At 42.9% G+C, this 26,100-nt stretch overlaps 1 protein-coding gene across 2 annotated transcripts in view; it reads left to right on the top strand.

The window, feature by feature from the left end:
- LOC104327563 (transmembrane protein 132C) overlaps positions 1–17,796 on the top strand; it is a 219,918-nt gene extending 202,122 nt beyond the window's left edge. For both annotated transcript variants that reach the window (XM_075434859.1, XM_075434858.1), the window contains 4 exons: positions 3,631–3,836; positions 4,318–4,591; positions 5,643–5,834; positions 14,852–17,796. In XM_075434859.1, the coding sequence (XP_075290974.1) occupies positions 3,631–3,836; positions 4,318–4,591; positions 5,643–5,834; positions 14,852–16,051 (1,872 nt within the window). In that variant the 3' untranslated portion in view covers positions 16,052–17,796. The remainder of the gene's footprint in view (positions 1–3,630; positions 3,837–4,317; positions 4,592–5,642; positions 5,835–14,851) is intronic.
- The last annotated feature ends 8,304 nt before the right edge of the window (positions 17,797–26,100 follow it).

Here is a 26,100-nt window from a genome sequence, read left to right as displayed (position 1 = left end):
TCTTTCCATCGGAGCTAATCTGAGCTAAGGGACTCTGTTGTTGCACCACATGACCCCTACCCTGCATTTGTGAGGGGCGTCTGCTCAGCAAATCAGACCTTACACACGGGTTGCTGATGTTGTAAATTGTAGCAGAACCAGTACATCTGGATTTGTTCGCTGAGGCTGAGAAATCATTTCTGTTTATTTTTTTTAAGTGGCACTGTGTCAGACAAGGGAAGGGAATCGAACCCTCTTGCTCTCATTCTGCTTAGCCAGCTATAGCTAAGCTTAACTGAGGTGTGTTGCTTACAGAAGCTGTAGACTATGGAATAGCTTTAATTGAATGTTCCTTGAGAAGGAGTATCCTTAATCCTGTACACATGGAGAGCATGCACACACTGTGAATTAGACACTGTTCCCTTCTCCCTTTCATACCCTGTATAGCACTAGTTGGGAAGTCTGTTGCCTTTCTTTGTTAAAAAGAATCAATATTGCTTCAAGAATGAATACCTGAAAGCACAATGGTTAAAATGCATATAGTAATAAAATACAATATAAGCTTTGCTCCTTCTGTACTCTCTGCGTGCTACCTCTTTATCAGAAATGTAGGAACAGAAGAAAGAGCACGTGTAAGGACATTAGCAATACTTGTATTTGGTGAAAAGAGTAATGGTTTTCTCAATGCAACTCATAAAGTCCTGCCACTATTGCTGATGCATGTCCAGTAATAAATATTATGCTGTAGCAATTTTAAAGGCTACGTGGTAGCTACAGCAGCCACCTCCTTAGGATGCTGTATATATTTGTTTAGCCATTTGTTTGTTGCATACCCATGAAGGCATATAGCAGCTTTACAAATACAGATGGAGATTGGATCTCAGCCCAGAACCATTTAGGAATTGCAGTTTTGTTACTATTGTTATTGTGTTTTTTCCCCGACAGTTGAATTTGTTCTATGACTGACAACATTGGGCTTTAGATAATACTAAATGGTACATCTAGACCAGATCTGGTCAGTCTGAAGCTGAGCGTGTTATCAGAAATCTTTTATCAGCATGTGCATGTGGTTTACTGTGTGCATAAATAAGCAACCTGTACAACTGACTCAGAAAGTTCATTCGTCTTTGGGATCAACTCCATAGAAATGAATAGGATGGAACCAGTGTCAGGATGGCAATGGCTGCTGCTCCAAGCAGAATTAAACTAGATCTGATTGACAAGTTTCCCCAAAAGCTGCTGCTTGAAGGAAGACAGGGCTAAAGAAGAAAGAGCCATTTCTGAAGCTGCTTTGTCAACCGTTCCAGACACGGGATCTTCACCCCCAGGCACAGTCCCTGCTTCCCATTTGGCTCTAGAAGCTGTTCTGCGCTCCAGGTGCAGTGCAGCTCTCTGACTGTTGCTGGCCAAGGCTCCCTGCCTTGTGTTGTTTTCACCAGTGGGGGAAAATGGACAGAAAGAGTTGAATTGACTTTCCTGAGGTTACAGAGAAAGGCGGAAATTAGAGTCTGCGTCAGCCAGAACTTCCTTATACCCTGAACTTCACTGAGGATGTTGAGCCATGGGTAACATTCATATATGGTACATTGTTTAGATGTTACTTCCTTTCAACTTCAGCCATCTAATAATTACATATCTGGTGTAAGACACTTTGCAGGGTCTCCATCTCTGGTGGAGCGAGATGGGCAGCTGCAGGGAGAGGGGCAGTGACACTGCCAAACATCGAGAGAGGAGAGTCACCCACTGGCCATTCCTGCTTCCATGCAACTGAGACAACAGCCAGACAAGGGGCTTGTGTTTGACATCAGCAGCTCAAATGCAGGCGTTGCAGGCCCCCGTATGTGCCAGGGGCCATATACTGCTCTAGGCAGGAACGCCTCCACGGTCAGGAGCTCGGGGCTGTAACTCCTGACAGGTAGCCCTTGCTTGCCCAGTGCACTTGGAGTTGTTTTCATGAGAAACATTCTCATGATGTTTCCTCTCCCAGGGTGAAGCTGATGCAATGGCACCACAGAAAGAGAGCAGCCCATCTAGGAAAGAGTTCTGAATTACTACGTGGTATTATATATTATATTACGATCAAATAGTCATTCTGAAACAGACTAGTGTGAACTAAACCCCTTTCTGTATTGCCATTCAAGTTGATACATGTAAAAATAGGGCATGCCATTTATAGTGATAAAATGAAGACATTTGTGCCACCTTCAGACTTTTAAACCTGCCTTAGATGGTCTGAGAGGATAGCCTAAACAGAGAGGTGGATCTGGTATTGTAGTACATAGTACTGTTTTCAGTCAATAGAGCTGAGTTGCAGCATAACCCTCTTAGGGAATGAGTCAGAGAAATGTTTGTATTATGTTCTACGAAGTTTCCTTTTGCAGTCTCACCATCAAATATTTTACCAGAATGTGAGCAGTGCCTAAGCCTGACAGACGATACAGACAGGATGTGTCTGTCAAACTGGGAACAGTTTAGCTCCTGTACCTGTGGTCACCCATCTGTTTGATTAGCCTGGGGACATAAACATTTCCAGCTGATAATCTTCATTGGAATAAAATGGTAGCAGGAATGGGAGTTGAGATAAAAGGGAGCAGATGATAATATAAATATATGTTCAGGTGGGGAAACGCATTGCCACCACTAAGGATATGGGGGGATGAAATAGAATTCTGACGGGATGGGAGTAAGAGCAGGAGTTGAAGAGATCTGCTGGGTTTACTGTTAATTTCTGCAGACATATCAGCTCATTTAGTAATGTAACAGCTCCCACTGCTAGCCACTTAATGTATGATTAATGTGCCACAGGATTTCCCCAGACATTTATGACACCTTTAGGAATAGATTTGACAATGACTTTATCAGATGGAGTCACTTCATACTATCTGCATCCCTCTTAATGATTTATATATTCAGGAGTGATTTTATCACTAGCACTCAGTAATGTAATAAATGAGAAAACTCAATGGTCTGTAAATTACAACATTGATTAAAGAAGTGATTACTGATATAACTCTTACATGACTATGAAAATGCTTGCTTATATTTCAGGACAGCATTTACATGTTAATGATAAATCTACTGCAGTGTTTAGAAATACTTTACAGCTTTAATGAAAATGTAAACATTTATAAACAGATAATGTTTATTGTGGAGGAAATGAGTAGACTTCTGTTACTCTTCAGTGGATGAAATCCACTCCAGACCCAGCTTTGTCTTGAAGACTGAAAGCAGCGTCACTCACTGATGACCGTACTCATCAAAGCAGAGCTTTGATTTGCTGCTTGCCTCCCCTGAGACCTGTTTTGTTTTGTTGGGCTCCTCTTGACCAAGCCGTGAAGGAGCCTTGCTCATTACAAATTGCACAGCAGTGTGATCAGCCAGTGGCTCACTGCAAAACAAACCAAAAATCAACAACCAGCTTCATAAATAGTATCCAGTCTGTAGGCATCTCCGGCATAATTATGGCTCCTGAGCCAATGAAGGATTTTCGTGTTCAGCTGCTCCCGTTGTAAAAGGCCATCATTAACATGCATAAAGAGAAGGGAGCCTTTGTTATTTGTTTTTGTTTTTGAGATGCCAGGGTTACACTTTGAGCTTGTTTTGTCACCATGATTACCTCTTCTTCCTTCTCTCTCTCTTTCCCCACCTTAGGTTTCTGACAGATGTGACTATGTTTTCGTCAATGGCAAAGAAATGAAAGGCAAAGTGAATGCGCTTGTGAACTTCACGTATCAGTATCTGAGTGCTCCTCTGCAAATCACAGTCTGGGTTCCACGCCTACCTCTTCAGATCGACATTTCGGACACAGAACTGAGCCAAATAAAAGGCTGGCGAGTCCCTGTTATTTCCAACAGAAGGTGGGTTCGAGTTGCTAAATTTCTTGGCTTTGTTTGTAAAACGAATGAAGTTGATTTTAACTCTCAGCAAGGACAGCTGCAGCACCTGCACGCAGAAGGCAGCATCTTTCCCTGAGGAAAAACATGACTGAAATCCCCAGCTTTTCACCAGATATCTGCAGATATAATAAAGCTTTTAAAATTTGTGGGATTTTTGCTTATGCGCGTGTGTCTGTGCTGTGCAACAGAGTACAGTGTGGCACTCTAGTAAGGACCACTTACAGCATTGTTGTTGTTCAGACATACCAGCTTGGATGAAAAAGTGGTATAGTCCATTTGTGTGATTCTTCATCATGCTCAGCGGCCATGACTCAGCAACGGTCCAACAACACAGAAGGGAGGGCTGTGATTTAAGGGGGTACTTTCCGTTAGCACTCTAATGTTAGTTTTCACTAATGTTCTTGAAAACATTTCTTTATGCTTCATTTTCTTATGAAAAAAGACCCACCAGAGACAGTGATGATGAGGATGACGATGAGCGGAAAGGAAGAGGATGCACTCTGCAGTACCAGCATGCCATGGTGCGAGTCCTCACACAATTTGTAGCTGAGGATTCTAGCCCTTGGGGCCAGCTGAGCTACCTGCTAGGCTCAGATTGGCAGTTTGACATTACAGACCTGGTGATGGATTTTATGAAACTGGAGGATCCGCACATTGCCAAGCTGCAGGAAGGCAGGATTTTGATCGGACGGGAAGTAGGAATGACAACGATGCAGGTACTGTGCTCCAGAGTGCCACATTCTGCTGTTCCTGTCGAGACCCTCTGTGGGGGCATAAATCCAATACAGTGTCCTGCTGTCTTGAAACAAGATAATTTCCCATGACATTCCTGTGACCTTCTAGAGCATCACACACAGCATTAATGCAATGACAGTGATCCAAGCTAGAGGTGGTCTGAGGCATGTAGCATGGCCAGGAGCTGGAAGCTGTAGAGCCTTCAGAGATGCTTAGGAGAGGCAGCACTTCAGTGAGAAGTCAGAGCTGTTGCCCCACATGGTTGCAGATTACCACCAGTCAGCTGATGGGCACCATTTTGTCTTTTTGAGACAGAGATCTTTAGATTGTGCCAAGCTCCTTTTGACTTATTTAAACATTAATTCAGGAAAAAAAATACAATCGGGTTAATAACCCCGAAAGGCACAAGTGGCCAACACCACATCCCAGTTCTGCCCCAGGTGAATCCTTACTAAAGCCAATGCATAAAGAGTGAATATAGCTGATCTATGCTGTAGATATGAGATGGGGAAGGTGGAGAAGACAGTATGCGCATGAACTAGCTATCTTTAGTTCCCTTAAAGATAGAAGCATGGCCCTTAGTTTCATTGAAGTTTCGTTATCCTACTAACCTGATGTTCCATCAGAAACAGAAAAGATAAAGAAATAAGAATTTTTAAGCAAAGAAGTGAAGGACGAATCCTAGATGTTGCCACCCTCCCTTTGAAATGGTTGAGAAGTAAATCTGACGATCTCATCCATACTGGGACACAGAATAACAGGGAAGGAAGTTTTAAATCGACTTTTCTAGTTAAATGATGCAAATAACACAACTGAGATAGTATACCTCTCAGATGCAATATTCTCAGCCACAACCTCTCTACTGCATGTTTTTCTAACTCTGCAAATGAAATTAGACTGCCTTTTCAGTGTGTTCTGCCGTTTCATTTCTATGCATAAAGCTTTGGGGACAAGAAGGGGTGATGACCTTAAGAAAGGTTATTTCAGTTGATCAGCCTTTTCCTAAGTTAATTCTTTTGGTTTTCTCCAAAGGTTTTGTCCCCTCTGTCTGACTCCATCTTGGCAGAGAAGACGGTGACTGTGCTAGATGACAAAGTGACCATAACAGACCTTGGAGTCCAGCTGGTGGCTGGGCTTTCACTCTTTCTTCAGCCAAGCGTGGCAAGTAGTCGGGCTATTGTGGCTACAACCGTTGCCCAAGAGCTGCTTCATACTCCTAAGCAGGTAGTGTACACTCATATTGCCTTTTGGGATGGGGCAGTGTTTTATCAACGTGGAGTACAGATGATAATTCATAATAAGTTTAGAAGTTAGACTTTAAAGTATAGGTGTAGTACATGTCCGTGCAAATTGCTTTCCTCTAGAGGTACTTTGGAATTATCTCCTCATTTCTTCCCTTCAAATATGGACTTAATCTGCACTGAAGTTTTTATTATTTACATTTTTAATACCCTTCCTTTAAATGATGCAACATCTGTTATTTTCGCAATACAGGCAGTCTTTGGACAGTGATCCTTGCTTGCTATATGAGCATGCCCTTGTTTTCCATGCCAGAGAGCACAGAGCTCTGTGTGTCACAACAATTTAGTATTTTGAAGAGCTGTAAAATAGAGGCAGAAGATAGCCAAATACATTTCTTTTCCCTCCTGGAGTCATGGCAGATGGCCAGGTTCCTCTCTCATTTTAATTTTTGGATGGATTTTGGGGGGTTCATTATTCAGTTCATTAGGGTGTCACTGTGCTGATCCTACTTCATTTAAGCCAGCAAATTTCCGTGTCTGTAAAGGGAGCCTGTCAAGCAGCATGTTTCAGGTCACAACCAACAAGCAAAAGAAGATTGGAGAATACCACCAGATCGAGGCAAACAGTCACTCTGGAACAGATTAAAACAAGGATTAGTAGCAGTGGAACAAGTTGTATGTTCATTGCTCTTTCAGTCAGTTGATTGGAAGAGAGGGACTGGGGACCATGCAATTAGCTCTGTCCACAGCTACTCCTCTCACATAAACTATATTTCATCTCACATAGAGAGAGAGAGATCTCAAGTCAAGTTTTATGGCCCATTTTCATGATTATTGCTACCTAATTTTCTGGAACATAAAAATAATTTAGATTGTTTTATAACTTAGTGACAGGAAAATGTCCAAACTAGAAGGACATGCTGCCCATCTGTTCCATTTACTGCATCCTGTAAACGTAAGAGTCTTATGTAATTAACCCATTTATAGCCTTCTCCAGGGCTTAGAAACCATGTCTGACATATTGTCTTCAGCCAAAGCCTGTAAAAGCAAGAGCTGAAGCATGCCTAACCCAATTCTGTTATGTAGGACAGAGCACCATTTGTCCTGCAGCATCGTTGGAGGAATCATGGCTTTGATTGCAGATAAAAGAGCTTGTGAATCTGAAAAGGTTGCACAGATATATTGTCAGCTTCTCAGATTTATAGATGATCTGTCCTGAGTATGCAAAGATATTTATCAGTATCAGGTTATGGCATATTATGACAGGGCATTTCAGTAGTGCGCAGCATGACATCTCCTATTGTATTATGGCATGGCAATATGATATGACGTGTCATTATATATCACTACAATTGGCAAGTTATGAAATAGTACAAAAGAGTAAAAAGGTGTAAACGTGCTGTGTTTTGAAATTATTTTTCCCAGCATCTGTGTTATGGAATGATTTCAGTGAAATATTTTGTTGAAGGTGATGTTCTTTTGCGGGATAATTTCAGTTTCCTCGTAGTGGCACATTTCTGATACAGAAGTGACTGGGGTTATCAGGCTCTCATTCTGAGCAATGCCTTCTGCTTCTGGTACTGCTGGGCAGTGTGGGATGCTACTGTCCCTACTGTCCTCTCTGGGGCTACACATAGCACTACCCCATCATGCTCACTGAAGAGACCGACTGTAAAACAGGAGACAAGAGAAAATGAAGCATCCTTTTCTCAGTAAAAGAAATATAAAATCTGTTGTTTCTTCTCCAGACTCCTGGAAAAAAAATAAGACCTAGACTCTATTAGAAGGCAGTGGAAAATGTTCTCTACACCAGGATCTGGAATGTCCAAGGAAATGTGGTTGCTTAGTAGTAGTCCCAAATTAGTCAGTTTTTCCCACTCCTCCTATGCATGGCATCTTCTGTCCCAGTTTCCTGCAAACATAGAGCAGCATGTTCCTGTGGAATCCCACTTCAGCCTCTACCTCTCCTCCCAGCTCCTCCAGTCTGGACTCTGCTTACCCGTGTTGCCTCTGCTTGTCTTCCCACCACGTCCTCTTCACCAAGATGAAGTGTCCTGCCTGCTTCCCACCTGAAGGCTTTGCTGGGAACATCGCTCCTCACTTTGGGGAATTTGTGGGGGTCAGCTCCTGCTCAAGCACTGTGAGTGTTTGTGGTCCTGATCTGGTCATGCCCGGTCAGTGTGGATCCTGAGCACGGTCCCTAGTTACTGGGGCGCTTTGGCAGTGCCTTCACCCCGGAGGCCTGAGCTAATCCCACATACTGTGCAATTCACTTCCCACCTTATTGCAAGCCACTCATTTGTTCTCTGGCCTAAATCTCACTCAGCCTGTAGGGAGGGCTTGCCCAAGGAAGGGCTGTTGAGAAGAGACCTTAGGGACTTTGCATTTGCATCACCGAAAATGTAAGGCAGGAATAGATTTCACACTAGGAGATACATTGAGGGAAATAATCTTAGCATGGGAGTGGCCTTGAGTCACATACATCTTTCCCTTTGATTTGCAGTTTGAATGAACGATACAATGTTTAAGTCACTTGCCCTTAGAAGAATTAATGCAAATACAGGAAAGCTTGTGGCTAAATTTGCAAGAAGAGACTCGTCATTTGGATTATACCAGCTGAGATCCTTACTTGAGCTGGAATTTCAGGAGGCAAGTGCTGAGTGTTTTCTGAAAATCAAGCCCTTTTGAAAGAGAGTTTTTTTTCAAGGGGGCAGCCCAGAACTAAGCATATACTTGAATGTTACAAGGCCGTCATTATTGAAGTGTGTCTTTTTCTCTCAAACAAGTTTATAAAAAAGGCCCAAGTAACTCATGCAAACCTTACTGATGCAACTGAAAAACATAAAAACAGTTAAGATAGCTGAAGGTTTTGTTTTTCTCAGAAATGATTGTGTACGTCTCAGCATTGTTATATGGAAAAAACAGTCAATGTGTTCGTAGTCAAATGTTTTCCTTGGCTCCACTTTAGCACCTTCAATAGCCAGGCTTCAACACAGATTAGAGAATGTCCTTGGGTAACTGGTACTGTGGCAGGCACAGCATTGTCCCTAGCAGATTAAGCAGTACATGTGTAGAGTGCAATGGAAGGTGTAAAGCATTATACAGATTGTGCCGTTACAGACCTTTAAATATTATAGGAATAAATTTAGTATTTTTGCTGTGACTTGCTTTCAATGAATTTAATGACTAGATTAGTTCCTTGATTATACTGACCACACCATGTCTACATAAGTAGCACAAAGCAGCCAAAACACCAAGTCCTGGAACATTGGAAGTTTCTCCAAACACTTAGCAATCCAAAGACGATAAGCTAAAATTCTGATCTTGGTTGCTGTAAGTTAGATATCTGTATCTGTAGTTGGAAAACTGATTACCTGAGGTGACCTTGAGGGATGCTGAGCCCATACTTCCTTTTTTTTTTAAATCAGTGGGGAGCTCATTGACACTAAAAAGTGGATCAATGATTTAGGTGCCTAAAAATAAATCAGGCTGACCAACTTTTAAATATAAAAGTTGAAATATCTTCGGAAAATTTGGAAACTGTAGCTGTGAGCAGTCTATTTTTAGTGGCCATCTGCTCAGGTAGGAAAGCTGTTCCATTTGGCTTGCTGACGGTTGTTAAAATCAACACTGCCATCTTAAAGGCTTCTCCAAAATGTAAATAAAAGAAAACCTACAGTGTTTAAGTGTTTTCTCATCTGAGTGAGCTTCAAGGACTCTTAAATTTCAGCTGGCTCTGCAGGGAAACTCACAGTTGTATCATAGCCTTTTCATCACTGTAGGGTATTGCATGTGGTCTGATGAATGAAATGGGAGAGTGGATAAAATAAAAGAAAGAAAAAAGAAGGCCTTTAATAAATAGCTGTGTGTATAAATATATCTCTCAGTGCTACTGGAAAGCTGCAGATGTTTTCTTAGGGAAAAAAGAGCAATGTTAGCGCTCTCTAAAGGCCAAGTTCCTCTCTTTTGCATGTGTAGCTCCTGTTGACATCGGTGACATGACCCAACCCTATGAGGTCATCTGTAACCTTAGGAAATGTCCTCAGAGATGTCAGCTCTCACTCTGACAGGAGGTGAGGGTGCTCAGCACCTCCTGAATCAAGGGCAACAAGCTAGCGTAGCTTGCATGTCCCTGCCTTTTGGATTGCCACGATACTGTCCTGTTTTAGCTTACATCCTGCATGCAGACTAGTTCTGGGAGTTCACTGACTTCTCGCAGTGAAGTTACAGATATTAGGAGTATTTTTATGGTGTGGATTCATTGCCCCATTCTGGCAGTATAAATTACACTTCAATTGAATTTATATCTTCTTTAAACTGACAGAGCAATGTAATGGCTCACGAGTATGACAAAGGAATTAAGCAGCATGGGAAAGGGAGAAAGGATGTATTGTCAGATAAGAATCTGAATTCTTCCCTTGCAAATACAAGCAAATTCCCACTGGAAAGGAATGTCACATTAGCAGATTGGACAAAAAAGGAGAGAAAGAAATACACAGTAGGGGAATGCATGGTTTGAATTAAGATCTGAGTCTTGGCTGCCTTTCATTTCCACATCAAGCCCAATTTTTACTACACAAGCCACAGGCTTAAAAATAAATGCACATGTAATACTTTGATATTTCATGTGATAAAATTGCTAGGGAAACGCATTTCAGCATTCAAGTCCCCAGACAGAACAATCAGAGCTGGTCTAGTAGAAGCTGCTGAGAACAGTATTCCCTTGCCTTTCTTTGAGGGAGAGATATATTTGTTTTCTGCAGAGCCATCCAGCCATCCATTTCTTTCCTTTGGTGTCCTGCCTCACCCCAGGACTATTGCAGCTGACCCCAGCGATTGAGGGCTGATTCACAAATGCTTTTATTTGTGCTTTAGTGAATGAAGACCATTAAAAGGACTCTTTATTCTGGGCATGGAATAAAATCAAATATCCCGATCAGTCCTCACGCTGGTGTTTCTAAGCAGCAGAATTCTCTAAAATTCAACCAGTCCTGCACACTTTACTCCCCTATTTTAGCTTCAAGAATACAAGATAGCATGCCCTGGTATCAAGCTGACCCCAGCTTTTCTGAGGAGGTGTTGAAGGACACTCTGTAATCACTGACTGTGATGCTACAGATGGGCTCAGTTGAAAGTCGTAAGATAAGCAGACTTTCAAATGCTATATGACTCTTTAGAGGGCGACATAATCATCACTGTGGCTCCCAGATTTTCACAGGCAACTCATGCAAGTCCCAGCACAGTGGGACTCATTAGATCTCTGTATGATGGGCTTTCTACTGAGCTTCCAAACCAGCTCTGCTGCCTGCATTCAGGTTGCCTTTTGGAGTGTGAGCCTCCTTGTTTTATCTAGGTGGAACAGACATAGCCAGCAAACAATAGCGTTTGTGGTGACACATACAGCAGAGTTTGAAGTATTCCAGGTCAGGCAATACCGAACTCCTCAGGGACTGCTGGTTTCCATTAGTGCCATGTACCCTGGTAGTTTCCCCTTTGTTTTACCCAACTAAACATAACAAGTAGATAACAAGGGAGATAAAACTACTAACAAAAAGGAAAATACAAGTTTATTCAAGAAGATTTATCAAGTGGCATCTTTGGACTGATAAGCAGCAATGTCATTCAAGGCCAGAAAAGGTGGTGGCACTGCAGCAGATCAAGAAGAACTGGCCAACTTGCTGGTCTGGCATGTGGTTATGCCTGGAATGGAGGAAGAGAACAACAAAGGCACAAGGGAAAACACAGACAAAATGCATCTTGATAAAGAAAGTTTTTTATGTGCTTAGGGAAAGCATGGTATTTGATAATCAACAGTGACTGTGGGAAGCAGTTTCTTCATCTCCTCTGGACTGGATTTTGCTGTCATTAACATGATTAACATGATCTCATGTACATTAGACTCACTTCACATCATCATAGTCACCATATAAATCATCCTGTTCTCTAAGAGACACTGGCACTAATGTGTAGTTGTGCTTCATTTGTTCTGAGAGTGCAACTGAGTATGTATGTGTGTGTGCGCATGCATATGTGAAAGGGAGAGGAAAAGTGGAGGAAAGAAAGACTGGAGAGCCAGATCATCCCTCAAACTATTTGTTTATGCTTGATAGTTAACGAGCACAAGCATTGGTCACCTCAGTGTTGAGGGCATCAGACTAGGGGCAGCAACTTTGCAGGTAAGAAGGGTCCAATCCATCTTCATCTGCTGATAGTAACTGGAGGACCTTGTCAGAGATTTGGAGGGGATTTATTGATGCGGTACATAGGATTTGCAGAAACTGCTCTTTGAAGGACATGGTACTAAATCATTTCCTTTTTCTTTCTTTTTTTCTTTTTAGCTTTTCAGAATTTATAATCATTCGGGAAATTCAGTTCCTTCCCCTGCCTTCAGCTTTCCTTTAACAATATGAAGGAGAAGAGATGATCTCTTGCCAAATAGAATATTTGGGCTGATACAATATACTTTGGCAGGATTTGAAATGCTCTGCCTCTTTCTCTCATTTGTGTTCTTTCCCTTTTAATTAACGTTGTCCATAGTATAAGCATGAAAATGGTGTGTTGTGTTGTGAAAAAATTGGTTCTTCCTATGAAAAAGGGGTCTCTTGGAAATAAAAAATGTCAATGCTGGTTGAAAATAATGTCTAAGCTATTGCACACCTCTGTTATCTGTAGTAAATCACATGTGTGCCTGCAAATTTCAGCTGACTGCCATTTCATTTTTCTCTGTCTCTGCTTCATAAAACCAGGAATGCAGAATAGTGGAGAAATAGTGTAAAGGATAAAAGTTGTTTTGAAGTTGCTTACAACTTTTTGAAATTCTAGCGATTTGGGATGAATTTTTCCATGCTGGCTACCTCTTAATCTGAAAGGTGCCCAAGGGCTGTTAAAGCAGGAGGGCGTCAGCATAAGAAAACCAAAGAGGGATGTGGATATCTTGAAGAAGATGGGAAAGAAGAATGTATGGCTCCTCATACGTGTTTCTCTCCAGCGTCTGGACAGAGACCCTAGATCCCTCAGGGGTGCTGTTCTACCACCAGTAAAACCTACTTGCGTAGTAAGGGCCATAATCAGATCTGGGGCTCTGCAACGCTCGGTGTTTGGCTGTTGAGGAATGCACAAAGGATTTAGTAATGTAAATCCTTTTGTAAAAATGTGGAACTATGGAAGTCCCCAGCAGAGCAGGGGGGAGGCACAGGCCTTGTAATTTCCAACTTTAACTGTACCGAATTCTGCACTTATTTTCTCATTCTGCTCTCCAAAAGAGAGCATCACTGGCAGACAATGACAAGTTGTTGTGATATATGCTTCAAATGATGCTGGTGCTTTTTCCTTCCATAGGTTGATAAGAAGTAAGTGTATCTTACACACCTCCCCGATGGTACACGAGGCTGTCTTCTTGTTTTAGGGAGAAGACAGTCAATAGGGTGGCGAATGGCCAGAGGAGATGAATCTTTATCTCTCTATGCACATCTGTTAAAAAAATCCTTTACTTTCCCATAACTGGGTTTGCTGTACTGTAGATTTCTATGATATAAATTTAAGCTGTGCCCTGCAGCTTTATGTTTCTGTCTGTTCAGCCATTTCAGGGTTGCTTCTCTAATGAAAGATCAGCTGTTTTAATTTCCTTACGCAGTTCACGCTTCCCAGCTTCTGAGCTCGCCTGGCTCCGTTTCAGCTGTTTGAAGTGCATTGGAATCACCAAGAACTTTGCCTTCTTTCGTGTTGTGCCACGACTTATTTTTCTTCTTTCAGTCCCTCAAGAACTTGCTGATGGCACTTTGGAAATCAAATATTCAGTATAGCCCATCCTTCTGCACAGCTAAATGCCTCGTGCTGTTTTCATTGAAAAGCTTGAAGTTTAACTAGAAGGGTAGCAATTCCCTTTGTTTACAACCATAGCGTAACAAATTGTAGCCAATTGAAAACCATACTAGGTTGTAAATTTGTATTATGACTGGACATTAACAGGGCGGCCGTGTTTTTCCCCGATGGTGATTTTCAATCCAGTTGTTCTGATGTACCCAAGTGTAAAGTTATTAGGGCCATCTGCGGTTTAAGTCTGGGAAGAAGAGAACCTCGGTTTTGTGTGAAGTTGCGCTCTGGCAATCTGCCTGCACGTCTGCTGGCTAAACAGGCAAGACATAGAGCAAATGAAAAAATAAAGAAATCTCCTGCAAAGAAAGCTACTGAGACGTGGAGAAGTAAATATCTATATCATCTGGATGGGATTTCAAATGGCAAAGAGCTGACCTCTAGCTTTGTGTTTGCTTCTAATGATGACTTCTAACAGTGCTACCTGCAGAGAACAAAGACAGTCCAATTAAATCCAGGCCATTTGTATTTTTATCGTAGAGATTACACCAGAATCCCCATCCTCCTCTCCTTGACACAGAAATGCAGTGGACTTTTTAATTATCTCAAGGATAAAGCGTGTTTTGCTTAACACAAACCTTTCTCCAGCAAAGTGGCAATTGTTCCCTGAGTCTTTTTCTTTCAGGCGAATCTTCTGCTCCAACCATTTCTGAGATACTCTGGTAGCACCTTATTCCTGCTAAGATATTTATGCCTCGTTTAATTCGACAGCTCCCTCTGACACTTGTGCATTGGGAACATGAGGAAAATAAGTGTTCTGTCAAGTACCTCTAGTAATTTTTCTGGTTTGTCTCTTTCAGCTTTTGTATGACAGGAATGACTTTCTTTATAAATCATGTAAATTGTAGCTTATTAATGGGTACTTTGGTATTATAGACATCTCATATCAATTATTTTATATGTTCTTTTGCAAAACATTTGCAGGAAAGATAATAGTGGAATCTTTAGTGAAAAATGTGACAAATTTTCTGCCCCATCAGTTGTAGCTTGTATCGCTTTAAATGCAGTGCAGAGCCATTGTCTTCCATTTCCTCTGGCTGCCGTTCAGAGCTGAGAGATTGATGAGCTGCAATGGGTTGAGCTGTTTTATTTAAGACCCTGTCTTTAACCATATCCCTCTCCTTTCAGGAGGCTGTAGTAAGCACCTGGATTCAGTTCAGTGACAGCTCTGTTACTCCGCTGGACATTTATGACTCTAAGGACTTCTCTCTTTCTGCTGTATCATTAGACGAAGCTGTTGTCTCAGTCCACCAGAACGCTGCCTTAAAATGGCCAGTTGTGGCAGCAGAAGGTGACGGTCAGGGCACGTTAATCAAGGTGGACATGATGATTTCGGAAGCCTGCCAAAAGTCCAAGAGAAAAAGTGTCCTGGCTGTGGGGAATGGCAACATCAAAGTCAAGTTTGGCCAGAATGATGCAGACTCCAATACAGGTGGAGATTATGACGCTGATGAGATTGAAAACCATGCTAGCGACCGGCGGCACAAAGTGTCAGATCAGGAACGGTATGGCCAGGATGGACGATACTATGGTAGCTCTTCAGCAGAGCGAGAGGAAGGCGCCATCAGGAAAGTCAGCACCACAGCAAAATCCGTAATAAGAAATAAAGTAATTAAAAACAATAGGCTGGATGGTGGTAAACTCTCGGATGATAGCCAGCTGCAGAACATTCCTATAGACTTCACCAACTTCCCTGCTCAAGTAGACCTCCCAAAAGGCAGTGCAGGCATGGAAGAAAATGATCTGGTGCAGACACCTAGGGGCCTTAGCGATTTGGAGATTGGGATGTATGCTCTGCTAGGGGTCTTCTGCCTGGCAATTCTAGTCTTCCTAATAAACTGTGCAACATTTGCGCTGAAGTACCGTCACAAGCAGGTTCTGGTGGAAGGACAAGCCACCATGACCCATTCCCATGACTGGGTCTGGCTGGGAAATGAAGCAGAACTGCTGGAGAACACAGCAGATGCATCACCTCAGCAGGATGAGCACACAACTATTATTGACCGAGGCTCAGGCTGTGAGGAGAGCAACCAGCTCCTCAATGGCAGTGCTCAGAAGAACATTCAGAGCCAGGTTCACAGGTGTGCTGACTCAGGGGGCAAGCTTGGAAAGGAACAGAAATCTGAACCTTTACATTCGCCGACATCTAAACGGAAGCGGGTAAAATTCACAACATTCACTACCATCCCACCCGACGATGGTTGTCCTACTGTCAACTCAATCCTAAGTAGCAATGACGATGACATTAAGTGGGTGTGCCAGGATATGGACCTGGGGGACTCCAAGGAGATACGAAACTACATGGAGAAGTTCAAAGACAAAGTGTAGCTCCTTGCTGTTTTTTTGGGTTTAACCACACCTTGATGCCTTCAGTTCTACAGTATATATTGGGACAGAAGAGGGGGAGGGGAAGGATGCACCAGGAGAAATGATGAGGCAGTTTTATAATCAGGGAATGAAATTTGCCAAACTGTCCATGGTTTGTTTTTGGTTTTCACTTTGTTTTGCTTTTCCAGTGGTTATTCCACTACTCGTGGATTTAAGAAGTGAAATATAAATAGCAGAAAGGAATGGTATGAGCAGTGTGACGAACTGAGCAAGATGAGGTTGTGAAAATTTGTTTTATGGGTCATACAAATAATAATGATGGTAATGTTTCAAAGTACCAAAAATGTTTGTAAAAAGAAAAGAGAGAATATAAGAGCATGAAAAGTATAAGCAAGAGACAAAAAATAACTTGTCTGTATTTCTAATAAAACATCACAATTATGGACATATGACCCACAAGGAGACTTTTTAGATTGTTATTCAAGCTGTTTCTTTTTATTCCTTCCTTTGAAGTGAAGATGTGTCTTTGGCATTACATATGAAGGAGGAAGAAGTTACCTGGTATTTTTATTTTTACTTGTCTGTTTGTCTTGTAAGTGGAAACAGAATAATTTTCCCTCTTGTATTTTTCTTTTGAATATCTTAAAAGCAGGAAGAATTTCAGTTCACAAAGTTCACCGTGAACCAAGAACATTTTGTTTCTAAATTAGCTATAAATAATCTCCTGTCATTTAAAGAATTCAGGGGATAAGTATTGACTAATTTTCATGTGGCGTCTCTCCTGAAGGCCTAAGCCTCCATTGTTTCACCCTAGCTAGAAATACGTTGTGTTTGGAAGAAACATTCCTTTTACTTTCAGGTTTGAATTGTTTATTTAGTTGTTTGCTTTAAATTTCCACAACCAAAGTTCCCGTGTTTCACCAAGGGAAGAAGGTGCTGTTTTATGTTAGCGTCTTGAAGTAACGACCGATGGGAGTTGCCCCACTGGTGCATTTTAAATGCACCTGGAACTGAGACCATCAGAAGCCAAATATGTACAGCCTGGATTTTGGTTTTTTGCCAAGTCCATGAGTTCTTAATTTTGTTCTGCAATTTTCTGTTTATTCTAATGTCACCAGCTCTCATCAAGCTCTGAAAGCTAGAAGAAGAATGGACAGAAAGACACTGATTGTCCCCAAACTTTTATTTCTTTATATTGGGAGAGCTGGCCTCTGGACAGACCATTGGAAGGGAGGGAAATATTGCTGAAGCAAGATCAAGAAATATCTGGAGCTATTTTATAGATTTTTTTGTTTTTTTGCCATTGGACCAGCTAAGACTGAAAATTTTAGACTAGATTGTAAAGCTGATGTTCTGAATAAGCAAATGCAAAGCCAGTAATAAATCTGAAGCAAATACAAAACAGAGTTGTAGATTTGTTGTGTAAGCTGGAAGAACTGTGTTGACTCAGTGCCAGTTTACACTATTGGAGGACGCGGATCAAAATCTATACGAGGAACCCACTGTCATCCCAAATCTTTTGTAACTGAAAGGAAGATGGTATATCCACCCTTTTGGAAAGCAGTGTTATGTCCTGACTGTTAGCTAGAAGCACTTGCATTGTCCTGTCTTTACCATGTTTTTTTTTTCATTGTTACTAAACTCAGTAGTTTGGGTTTTTTTTTTTACTTGGACGAAATCAATCCTGCCACCCAGTAACATAGATGGACGTTTTAACAAGATATGCCTAGTATGCATTGTAGACTGAAAGAATGTAATATTTATTTATACATGTTATACGAATTGTAATTAAAATGCTTTACATGGCTTGACAAATTAACCTCTCTTTTCTGAGGGGAGGGGGGCTCCTTCTGTCATTTCTGTGTTGAAGTACTGCATCCACTGCCTAGCAGCTGAAACATAATTTAAGCTACTTCCTGAAGAGAGGAGGATAGAGATATATGAAAGTTTTTCATTGTTCTGACCCTTCTTTTGTGAACGGCTTCCCCTTCCCACCCAACATGTGGTGATGATGATGGATGGCAGGAGAAGACAGCAGTCAGGCACAGTTCATGGCAGTGTCACTATTCATCTTGTTCATCTTCATGCCTACCATCAGCACGAACAACTCCAGGACTTTTGCTTCTGATGTGTGCAAATTCCGTGCAGCCCAGTCATAATTAATTATGTTGCTTCTCTGATTGATACAGTAGGTTCAGATGGAAGCAAGTTTCACTGAATCACAGCTGACACATACAAAGCACCCTGTATCCCAAAGGACCCCAAGCTACTTTACAAGCTAAGCACAGTGATGCATCAGCCACACCTCAGGGATCAGTATATCTTCCCAGGAAAATGCAGGTGTCTCGGAGGTGAAAAAGGCATTTACAGCACAGAGCTGCAAAATACAGCAGCAGAGGAACAGGAAAGATAGTATGGAGCAAACATAATACACCATGGTAGCACAGAACATAATTGTTTAAAGTGCATTTTTAAGAAGGCTGTTAACGTGCTGAACAGCCCCTGTTCCAGCCCACAAAGGATGGCACCTCCGGTAACCCAGTGCTCCTGAGCTCTTTCTGGCCTACTGGTACAGCACTGGCTGGAAAGGAAAGGGGTAATCACTAAGTCACTGTTTCTAGTCCCTGCACCTTGACTTTGCTCTTTGCTTTTGGCAGCTGAGGCTTTATAGGATCAGAAGAGAAAAGAGTATCTCCATCTAACGTAAACAGCTGGCTACTGAGAGAAAATCTGGTGAGGAGAATTCGTCTTGCTCTGTACTTGCATGTCTGTCTTGGTCTTGCTATCTCACCGCATTGTGTAGGAAAATTATTCCACAGTGAATGAAAACATTACTCCTAATTTACCTCCTGTCCAAAGGCTCAAGTACTTTTTTCAAGATGGAAAAACATGTCTTCCTTGAAATTAAAAGGGGAGAAAAATCAAAGTTTCCCATGAGAAACTGTTTTGAAATTCCTTTTCAAAAAGAGTGGTGTGAATTTTTGTTGAAAGGCACACTCCTGTATTCATGCAACTCAGATTAGATTCAACATTCCTAAAGAGGAGCGGAGCTCTTCTCTTATGAATCAGAAAATTACAGCTTATTCTTTGTTTCAGCAGTCATTGAAATAATCACCATTTTTTGCTTTTTGTTTATTGACTGCATATATAGTTCTCTGTTGTCTGTAGATTCAGACTTAGGCAGTTTGTTTGAAATAACTACCTTTGGAAAAACTAATTTTAATATACAGGGATGATCCTTGTGACATTGGTCGATACACCCACGGTGCCTCCTTGGGAGCAAGATTTCGGTGACGGTTAGTCATGTGTCAGTTCTCAGTGACAGTATTTTCTCATTATATTTAAATTACAAAAAATAATCTCTGCAGAGTCTCTCCAAAGTGGGCGGTTTCAGAGGCTTGCGCACATAGAGTCCGTTGACTGCAGCCTGTAACGCTGGCTTGGACGCTTGCCATTCACAAGTACGTACGGCATTGAACGCAAGTGGCAGATTACCATGGACATTTGTTACGGTTCTGACTTACTCTTTATCTTGTCTGTGCCATAATAATCACTTTGCAAACACCGATAATCACGTACAACTGCCGACATGAGCGTATGCACGGCCAAAGGGTGAGGCTTAAGCAGCAGTTTCTCAAGTGCTGCAGGACTCGGGGGCAGTCAGTGCGGCCGCTTTCTCAAAGCAAATTAAACAGCAACGTAACATCCCCACAGCACATGAAATGGTTTTCTCTGGTGTTTTTTTACTAATACATGCCTGTTATTGATGTCTTTTAGTTTCTGAGTTACCAACTAATGGACTTCAGCTAACCTCCACATTGGCCACACGGTGGTTTTTTAAAGCTGTAAGAAGATGACACCTGCCGTACTGCCTATCGTACTGTGACATCGCACTACAGCGAAGAAGAAGAACCACCACTGCTCCAAGTTCTGTACCATATACATGATAGTGGCTGAAATGTGGAAAATATGTTCAGACAGGGCCTGATGTGTTTAACAACAGGCCCACGTGATGCAGGGCCTGTGATGGTTGCGGGCAGAAGCACTCAAAGAGGACTCACTCCCAAGGCCCTCCTTCAACTGTTTTGTTAGTCACAACTACACCATTTCTGTCTAGATCCACACCTGCTGTAAATCTGTGTGTCTCTGTTGAAGCCACCTGGTAAAGCCACGCTAACTGACAGCAGCCAGGAGCCTGGACTTCTCATTGAATATACGTGAGAAGTCCCTGACTGCTTACGAAGAGTTTTAAAGCTACTTTGCCACATGATAGAACTGAATTTGTATGATTCCCAGGACTAGGGCTTTGTTTGCCCCTGCCATGAAAGTGGGAAGAGGTAAGGTTACCAGCAGTGCTTTGGAGACTTGGCCGGGATGAGGGCAATACCTGCCTCTCCTGGCAGAGCCTGCTTGCTTTCTCAACAGCTGGAATTGTTTCATGTGTCTTGACATTTCCTTTGGTGCCAGTCTGGCTCTTTAGGATGTGGCTTCAAACAGAGCAGTGAGAGCATCTCCTGGTGCTCGCAGCAGCCTGCTGCCGTACGTGCCTGCTGCCTAGGTCGGGCTGGCTGAGCTGCAGAGGGACTTGCTTTCTGTCCTGGAAATCTTGGCTCTATGCTCTTTCTAGATCTTTGACCCAGAGGAAGCTTAGAAGAGGCCATTGATCTTGCCTCCTGTAACTCATGGCTGAATAGGAGCATGTCTTCAAAATCACATGGTCTTTGCACTAGAAGATAGGCTGTATTTGAAGAGGCAACAGAGGGAATTTAAAAAAGGGAAAAACTTAGCCCTGCCTTCTCATTTAATTATTCTGAAGCTACAGAACATGGTGCTTCAGAGACAGAGGCAGATACTGAAATTTTTCAGTTTATCTTCCACTGACCGAAAATTCCGTCAAAGCCCAGTTCTGAGTGAGCCACAATAAATTATCATGTCAGCAGGGAGGAAACCACCGGGCTGTGAAATATCATTTATTTGAGAAATTCACATTGGGTCAAATGCCAGGATTTACATTTCTTAAACTTTGCTGTGCTGCAGTTACAAAGGCATTTGGATCGGGCGCAGAGAGCCGCTCTGAACATCGCTCTTGGCAACGTGCCGTACTTGCCAGATGAGGGAATCTCTGAGTACCAGGGGTGCATGGTTGCAAAGATAACACGCTGCAAGGTACATTTTTCTGTCAAGGAGCCAAGATGGAAATTCATTAATAATAATTTGCACTTAGAGGAGAGCCTTTCATCTGAGAAGCTCAGTGACTTCCAATTGTTGGTAAAGGATAAAATATGAGGAGGCTGCAGGGGCCCTGTTTTCTCAAATGAGACAGTGCTGGGTGCGCACGTTCCACTTCTCAAGCCTCGGGAGCATAGCTATACTGGTGTGAGGGATGGGCCTGTCTGCTGGAGGGAGGTAATTAGTGAAATCAGGTGGTGCAGTCAGTAAGGAGGAGCCCAGGCTGCGGTTTGGGTGGTTAGAGATGAAGGTCAAGTGGGGTGTGGGTCAGTCTGCTATGAGAGGCAGCTGTGGGGGGGGAGAGCCCTGCTTGCAAGAGAAGGTGAGGGGGTGAAGGTGAGAGAAGAAGCAAAGCTCTCCTGTTCCTGTGAGGCTGCTGCCACAGAACAGACCTTGGTGGAAAAAGTGAGTCCTGCTTTGTTTGGTTTTAGTTGGTTGTTGGCTTTTTGAAATTTTGTTACTGGCTTGTGTTTGTAGGGAAGGAGAAATCTTATTGCTTGCTTAGGTGTCCCAAGTTTGGGAATCAGCAGAGAGGCTGTGTGCTTTTCGTGCCTTCCCTTTGGCCAGGGGAAGGCCGCTGCTAAGGAATAAGATGCAATTTGGTTGGTACCTGTGCATGGGAACACCTAGTACTGCAAAGTCAACGTGGTACATCCTGTATCGGATGCTGGATCCTGAATCCTTCTAATATGGCTTAACTGTGGGGAAGTCTATATTCCCTCAACCTGTGAGCACGCTGGCTTGCCCTTGGCTTCTGGAAATACTTTGATGATGATTAAATTTGAGAGCTGACCTGGAAAAGGCCCTCACTTTTGGAAGGCAGGGATGCAGTTAGTTCACAGGGCTACATCCAGCTTGCTGGGCTGGAAACAGGACAGTGACCCCCGGTGCTTGCACATATATTTCTTCTTTCCTTCTTGCCAAGCTCCAAGACCAAGCAGCCATAGCAGCAAGAGTGTTGCTCTGTTTTGAAAGACTCCTAAACTGGATTTCAGTACTTAAAAATAAGCAAAGATGCAGCAGCAGATAGAGATAATGATGCAAATTACCAAATAACTCTCCCTCTCGATTACTTATTTTGGGCAGACTCAGACCCATGTTTTTAAGCTTATGCTAGGGAGGGATTAAAGCTCTTTGTGTGAAGCGACAGTGTCAAAGCCAGCCATGAGCACCTTGGAGACAATATGTCTGATGTTCGGCTGAGCCACATCACCTTGTAAAGACACCCTGCACTGATCATCCCCTTGGCTGCTGGAGGGGTTGCTCTGTGCTGTCAGGCACGTTGCAGCCAGTCGTGCATCTTTCTGGAGGTGCAGTAGCATGTTTAGAGACAGGTGGTAACAGTGGGTTTAGGTTTTTTTTCCCCTTCTATTTTTCTGTATCTGAAGGTTTTTCAGGTAGCCAGTTTCCAGCATGCTCTATGGCTGTTTAGGGTGGCGAGCGCAGGGGATGCTGAAATGCCTCTGTGCTCTGGCTGCTGGAGTAGCTTCTGAGCCTTGTATTGTGAGACATCTGCGAGGGTCAGATTTGATCCCCTGAATTCAAATAATGTGAGTAGCAACTGAATTCCTGGAAGCCACAATTTAGGTTGGAATCCTTCATAACAAGACTGCAGCACCATAATTAGCCGGACGCTTCTGTCTGGCTACAAATGCAGGATAGGAGGGAAGTCTTACAGAAGGCTTTTGGTAGTTTTGCGGCTCTCACACATGGCCTAATGGAAGAGGCACCTGGCTGAGAAATCCCTGTTCTGCCGTCGGCTCTATCAGACTCTGCTCCATTCACTGCTGCTTTCTTTCACTGTTGGATATTTTAAGCTGCCATCTAGCTTCCTGAGATTGTTGGTTTAACTTTCAGCATTACTAATGAAAAGCCCCTGGCACAAATTCATGTTATTCAGCCCTCCTGTGCACTGTGGGGAGAGGGAAGGTGGAAAGAGAGTTTATGTTGCAGAACTGAAGAATGAGAGCAAAACCCAATGAGACAAAATTTGAAGACTGAAGTTGTGTGGAGGCTTGGATTGCTTTCTTAGTTTGCTTTCTGTAACGTATGCATAGCTTCCCTGACTGTTGTGGTCTTTCCTGGTTTGGAGTGAGAATTTTCCTGGTTTGGGGGTAAGATCTACACAACCCCCCTGAGGCTTTGGGTGGCTGCGTTGCCTGGCTTTCACTACATGAAGTGGGAGCAGTGCAGCAGGTACCAGAGCCTCTGCTCTGACAGTCTGTGCTAACACCTGAGGAACTGTATGATGAACAGTACTGCTGGTAAGGGCTGTCCGTATAACTGACAATCTGGCTGTATGCGGTAGTGACTTGTTGTAGGGGCAGGTCTTAATTGTGTGTTTTCTGGTGATGGGGAAGATTTTGGTTCCCAGACTGAACAGTACCGCTTACGAGGCTCGGGCTGGCCAGCTGCACTGCAGGCAGAAAGCCCTGTTTGACACAGACAGGCACCCAAAATGCTGTGTAGCTAACCGTTGTCACTTCAGTGTCATTTAGTAGCAATTTCAATAGGAGTAGAATTATCTAGGGACTCTTTGGTTATGATGACACTGTACATCTTCTAAAACCGAGCTGAGGTTACCATACTGATGAGACTCTGTTAATTTAATGTGATATTGCTACAGGGCCTTTTCATGGATTGTCTGAAAAGATTAATACTCTTTAACAGAAACACTTTGGCAAATCAAGTCACCATTTCCCATTCTTGCACTCCACCCCTGTGTTTTGGGATCTGCCATTTACTTTTTCCATCGTGCCTCTAGGTTCGTCATACCACGTTCATCAGCATGGCAGGAGTTGTCCACACTTTTTTTTAAAGCACTCTAAGAATATCTTCCCTGCTTTGTCGGGCGTGATGTCTTATTATTTTAAAGCCTACTATTACAAAAATAAAATGCAGAATCATGTTGAGGGAAGAGGGAAATGAGCAGGTCTGCTACCTGACAACTTCCAAGTCTTTTTGGAAACCCACCAAACAGCCTAAAATGGAAGTTTCCCCCAAATGCGGAGCAAAAGGGATTTGTTCCCAACTGGGAAGAAACGACCATTACAAATCCAGATGTCTTCCCCCACACAGGGATGCTGTTCCCAACTGCCAGAACTCTGCATCTTTATCTGTAGACCTGCACTTTCCCTTGGGTGGTACCAGTGGGACTGGGTAGCTGCAGTCGGGTACGAGTGAGTGAGGGTTTTGTTGCTCCATGAGTTGCAGGTGGCTCTGAGGAGATAAGGGAGCCGGAGTGTCTGCACTCCAACTGCAGGTCCCTGCAAGGCTGCCCCGGTTCCTGCTCTCCAAACAAAAGCCTGGGGACCCTGGTGATGCACCCTGCCATTGGCCTGGCGCTTGTAGCTGAAGGGAAGGTTCCTAGACGTGTGCTAATGAGATACCCAGCTCAACTGAAGTAGGAAGGAATTAAACACTTATATAAGAATTAGGAGTGTGTCACTTTGTAGAAGTGGCAGGAGTGAATTCCCACCTGTGATGATGTGTGATTGTGAGTGCGTGCTGTGGTTCATCGTAGCAATGAACGTTTATGAAGTGTAGCATTTCCCATTAAGTTTTGCAGTGCTTCATGTTTGCGCAGGCCTGTGAGTACAGACCTCTTGTAATACAGGTTTTTGGAGAGCTCTACCTGTTTCAAGTTCCTTCCTGGCAGTCCTTCCAGTAGCATCATCTGTCCATGAAGTAATTGCTATAATAGGGCTCGTATTTATTCAGCTGCTACCTGTAAAAGAGCAGATCAAAGCACAGTTCTTCTGTTTAGAAAAGGCTAAAGACACAGAGGATTTTTTTTTTCCTGCCCCCCTTCTACCTACAATGGGTACAAGCTGGGCTAAAAAATCTAGTCTAGTTAAAGTGAGGTAGCTGGAAGCGCGAGGCTGAAGATGCAGATGTGCAGTGTCTCTTCTTGGTGCCATTCTGTTCACCGGAGCAGGTGGGGGGATATCCCACAGTTTTCCAGTGACCCGAGGACTGCCATGGTGAGCTCTTCCTGCCACTGCCTCTCCTGGGATGTGGGACCTCCGGGCTGAGGCAACGGCCTGGGAGGAGGCCATGGCCAGCTGCACAGTGTTTAAATATTCCTGCATTCATCTGGTCCCTAAGTAGGTTTACAAACATTGTGCAGACCTGGAGAAAGTTATATTCCCAGTTGAATAAGCTACTGGGAAGTGATGGGGAGGACAAAGTGAAAGTGTGTGGAAAGTGCAGAGGAGAAGGCCTCTATATCTTCCCAGCTTTTGTCATGTCTTAATTTAGTTCATTATTTGTAATACCCTGGTTTAAATTGCCCTTAGCTCTGGATTTATGAACCAGGTTATGCTTTGATAAAATAACCAGTCCTATGTACTTACAGGTTTTATTAAAAAGATGAGCAAATAAATATAAAATGAAACAGGCATTTTGCTAAACTAATCCAGTACAATTTGACTAAACTATGAGGATGGAATAATGCAGCAATCAAAGTCTGCTATTAAAAATGAATCCATAAATCAGTGGCTTCAAATTAACAATTCACCAAATTAAACCAGCAGGTAATCAAATTCAATGATAGGGTTGATGCTAAGAGGAATTGCTTTGTGTTGGTCTCATTGGAAAAACATGGAGAAGCCAAGTCCTTTCAGCTGATGATATAAACCAGTGCATTGGCCAGTACAGCCCTTCAGCTGGTGAACGGCATAAGCGCAGGGGAAGTAGGTGCAGATGGGACATCAAATTAAACCCTTCCCAGGGATGTACCTCAGTGCAGACAAATGCAGAAAATTGATTTGCGTGTGTATCTTCCATGAAATTATCAGCATCTGGAGCAAATGCATGAC

This window comes from Opisthocomus hoazin, chromosome 13, assembly GCF_030867145.1.
Source record: "Opisthocomus hoazin isolate bOpiHoa1 chromosome 13, bOpiHoa1.hap1, whole genome shotgun sequence".
NCBI lineage: Eukaryota > Metazoa > Chordata > Aves > Opisthocomiformes > Opisthocomidae > Opisthocomus > Opisthocomus hoazin.
This window is presented reverse-complemented; position numbering and strand designations above follow the sequence as displayed.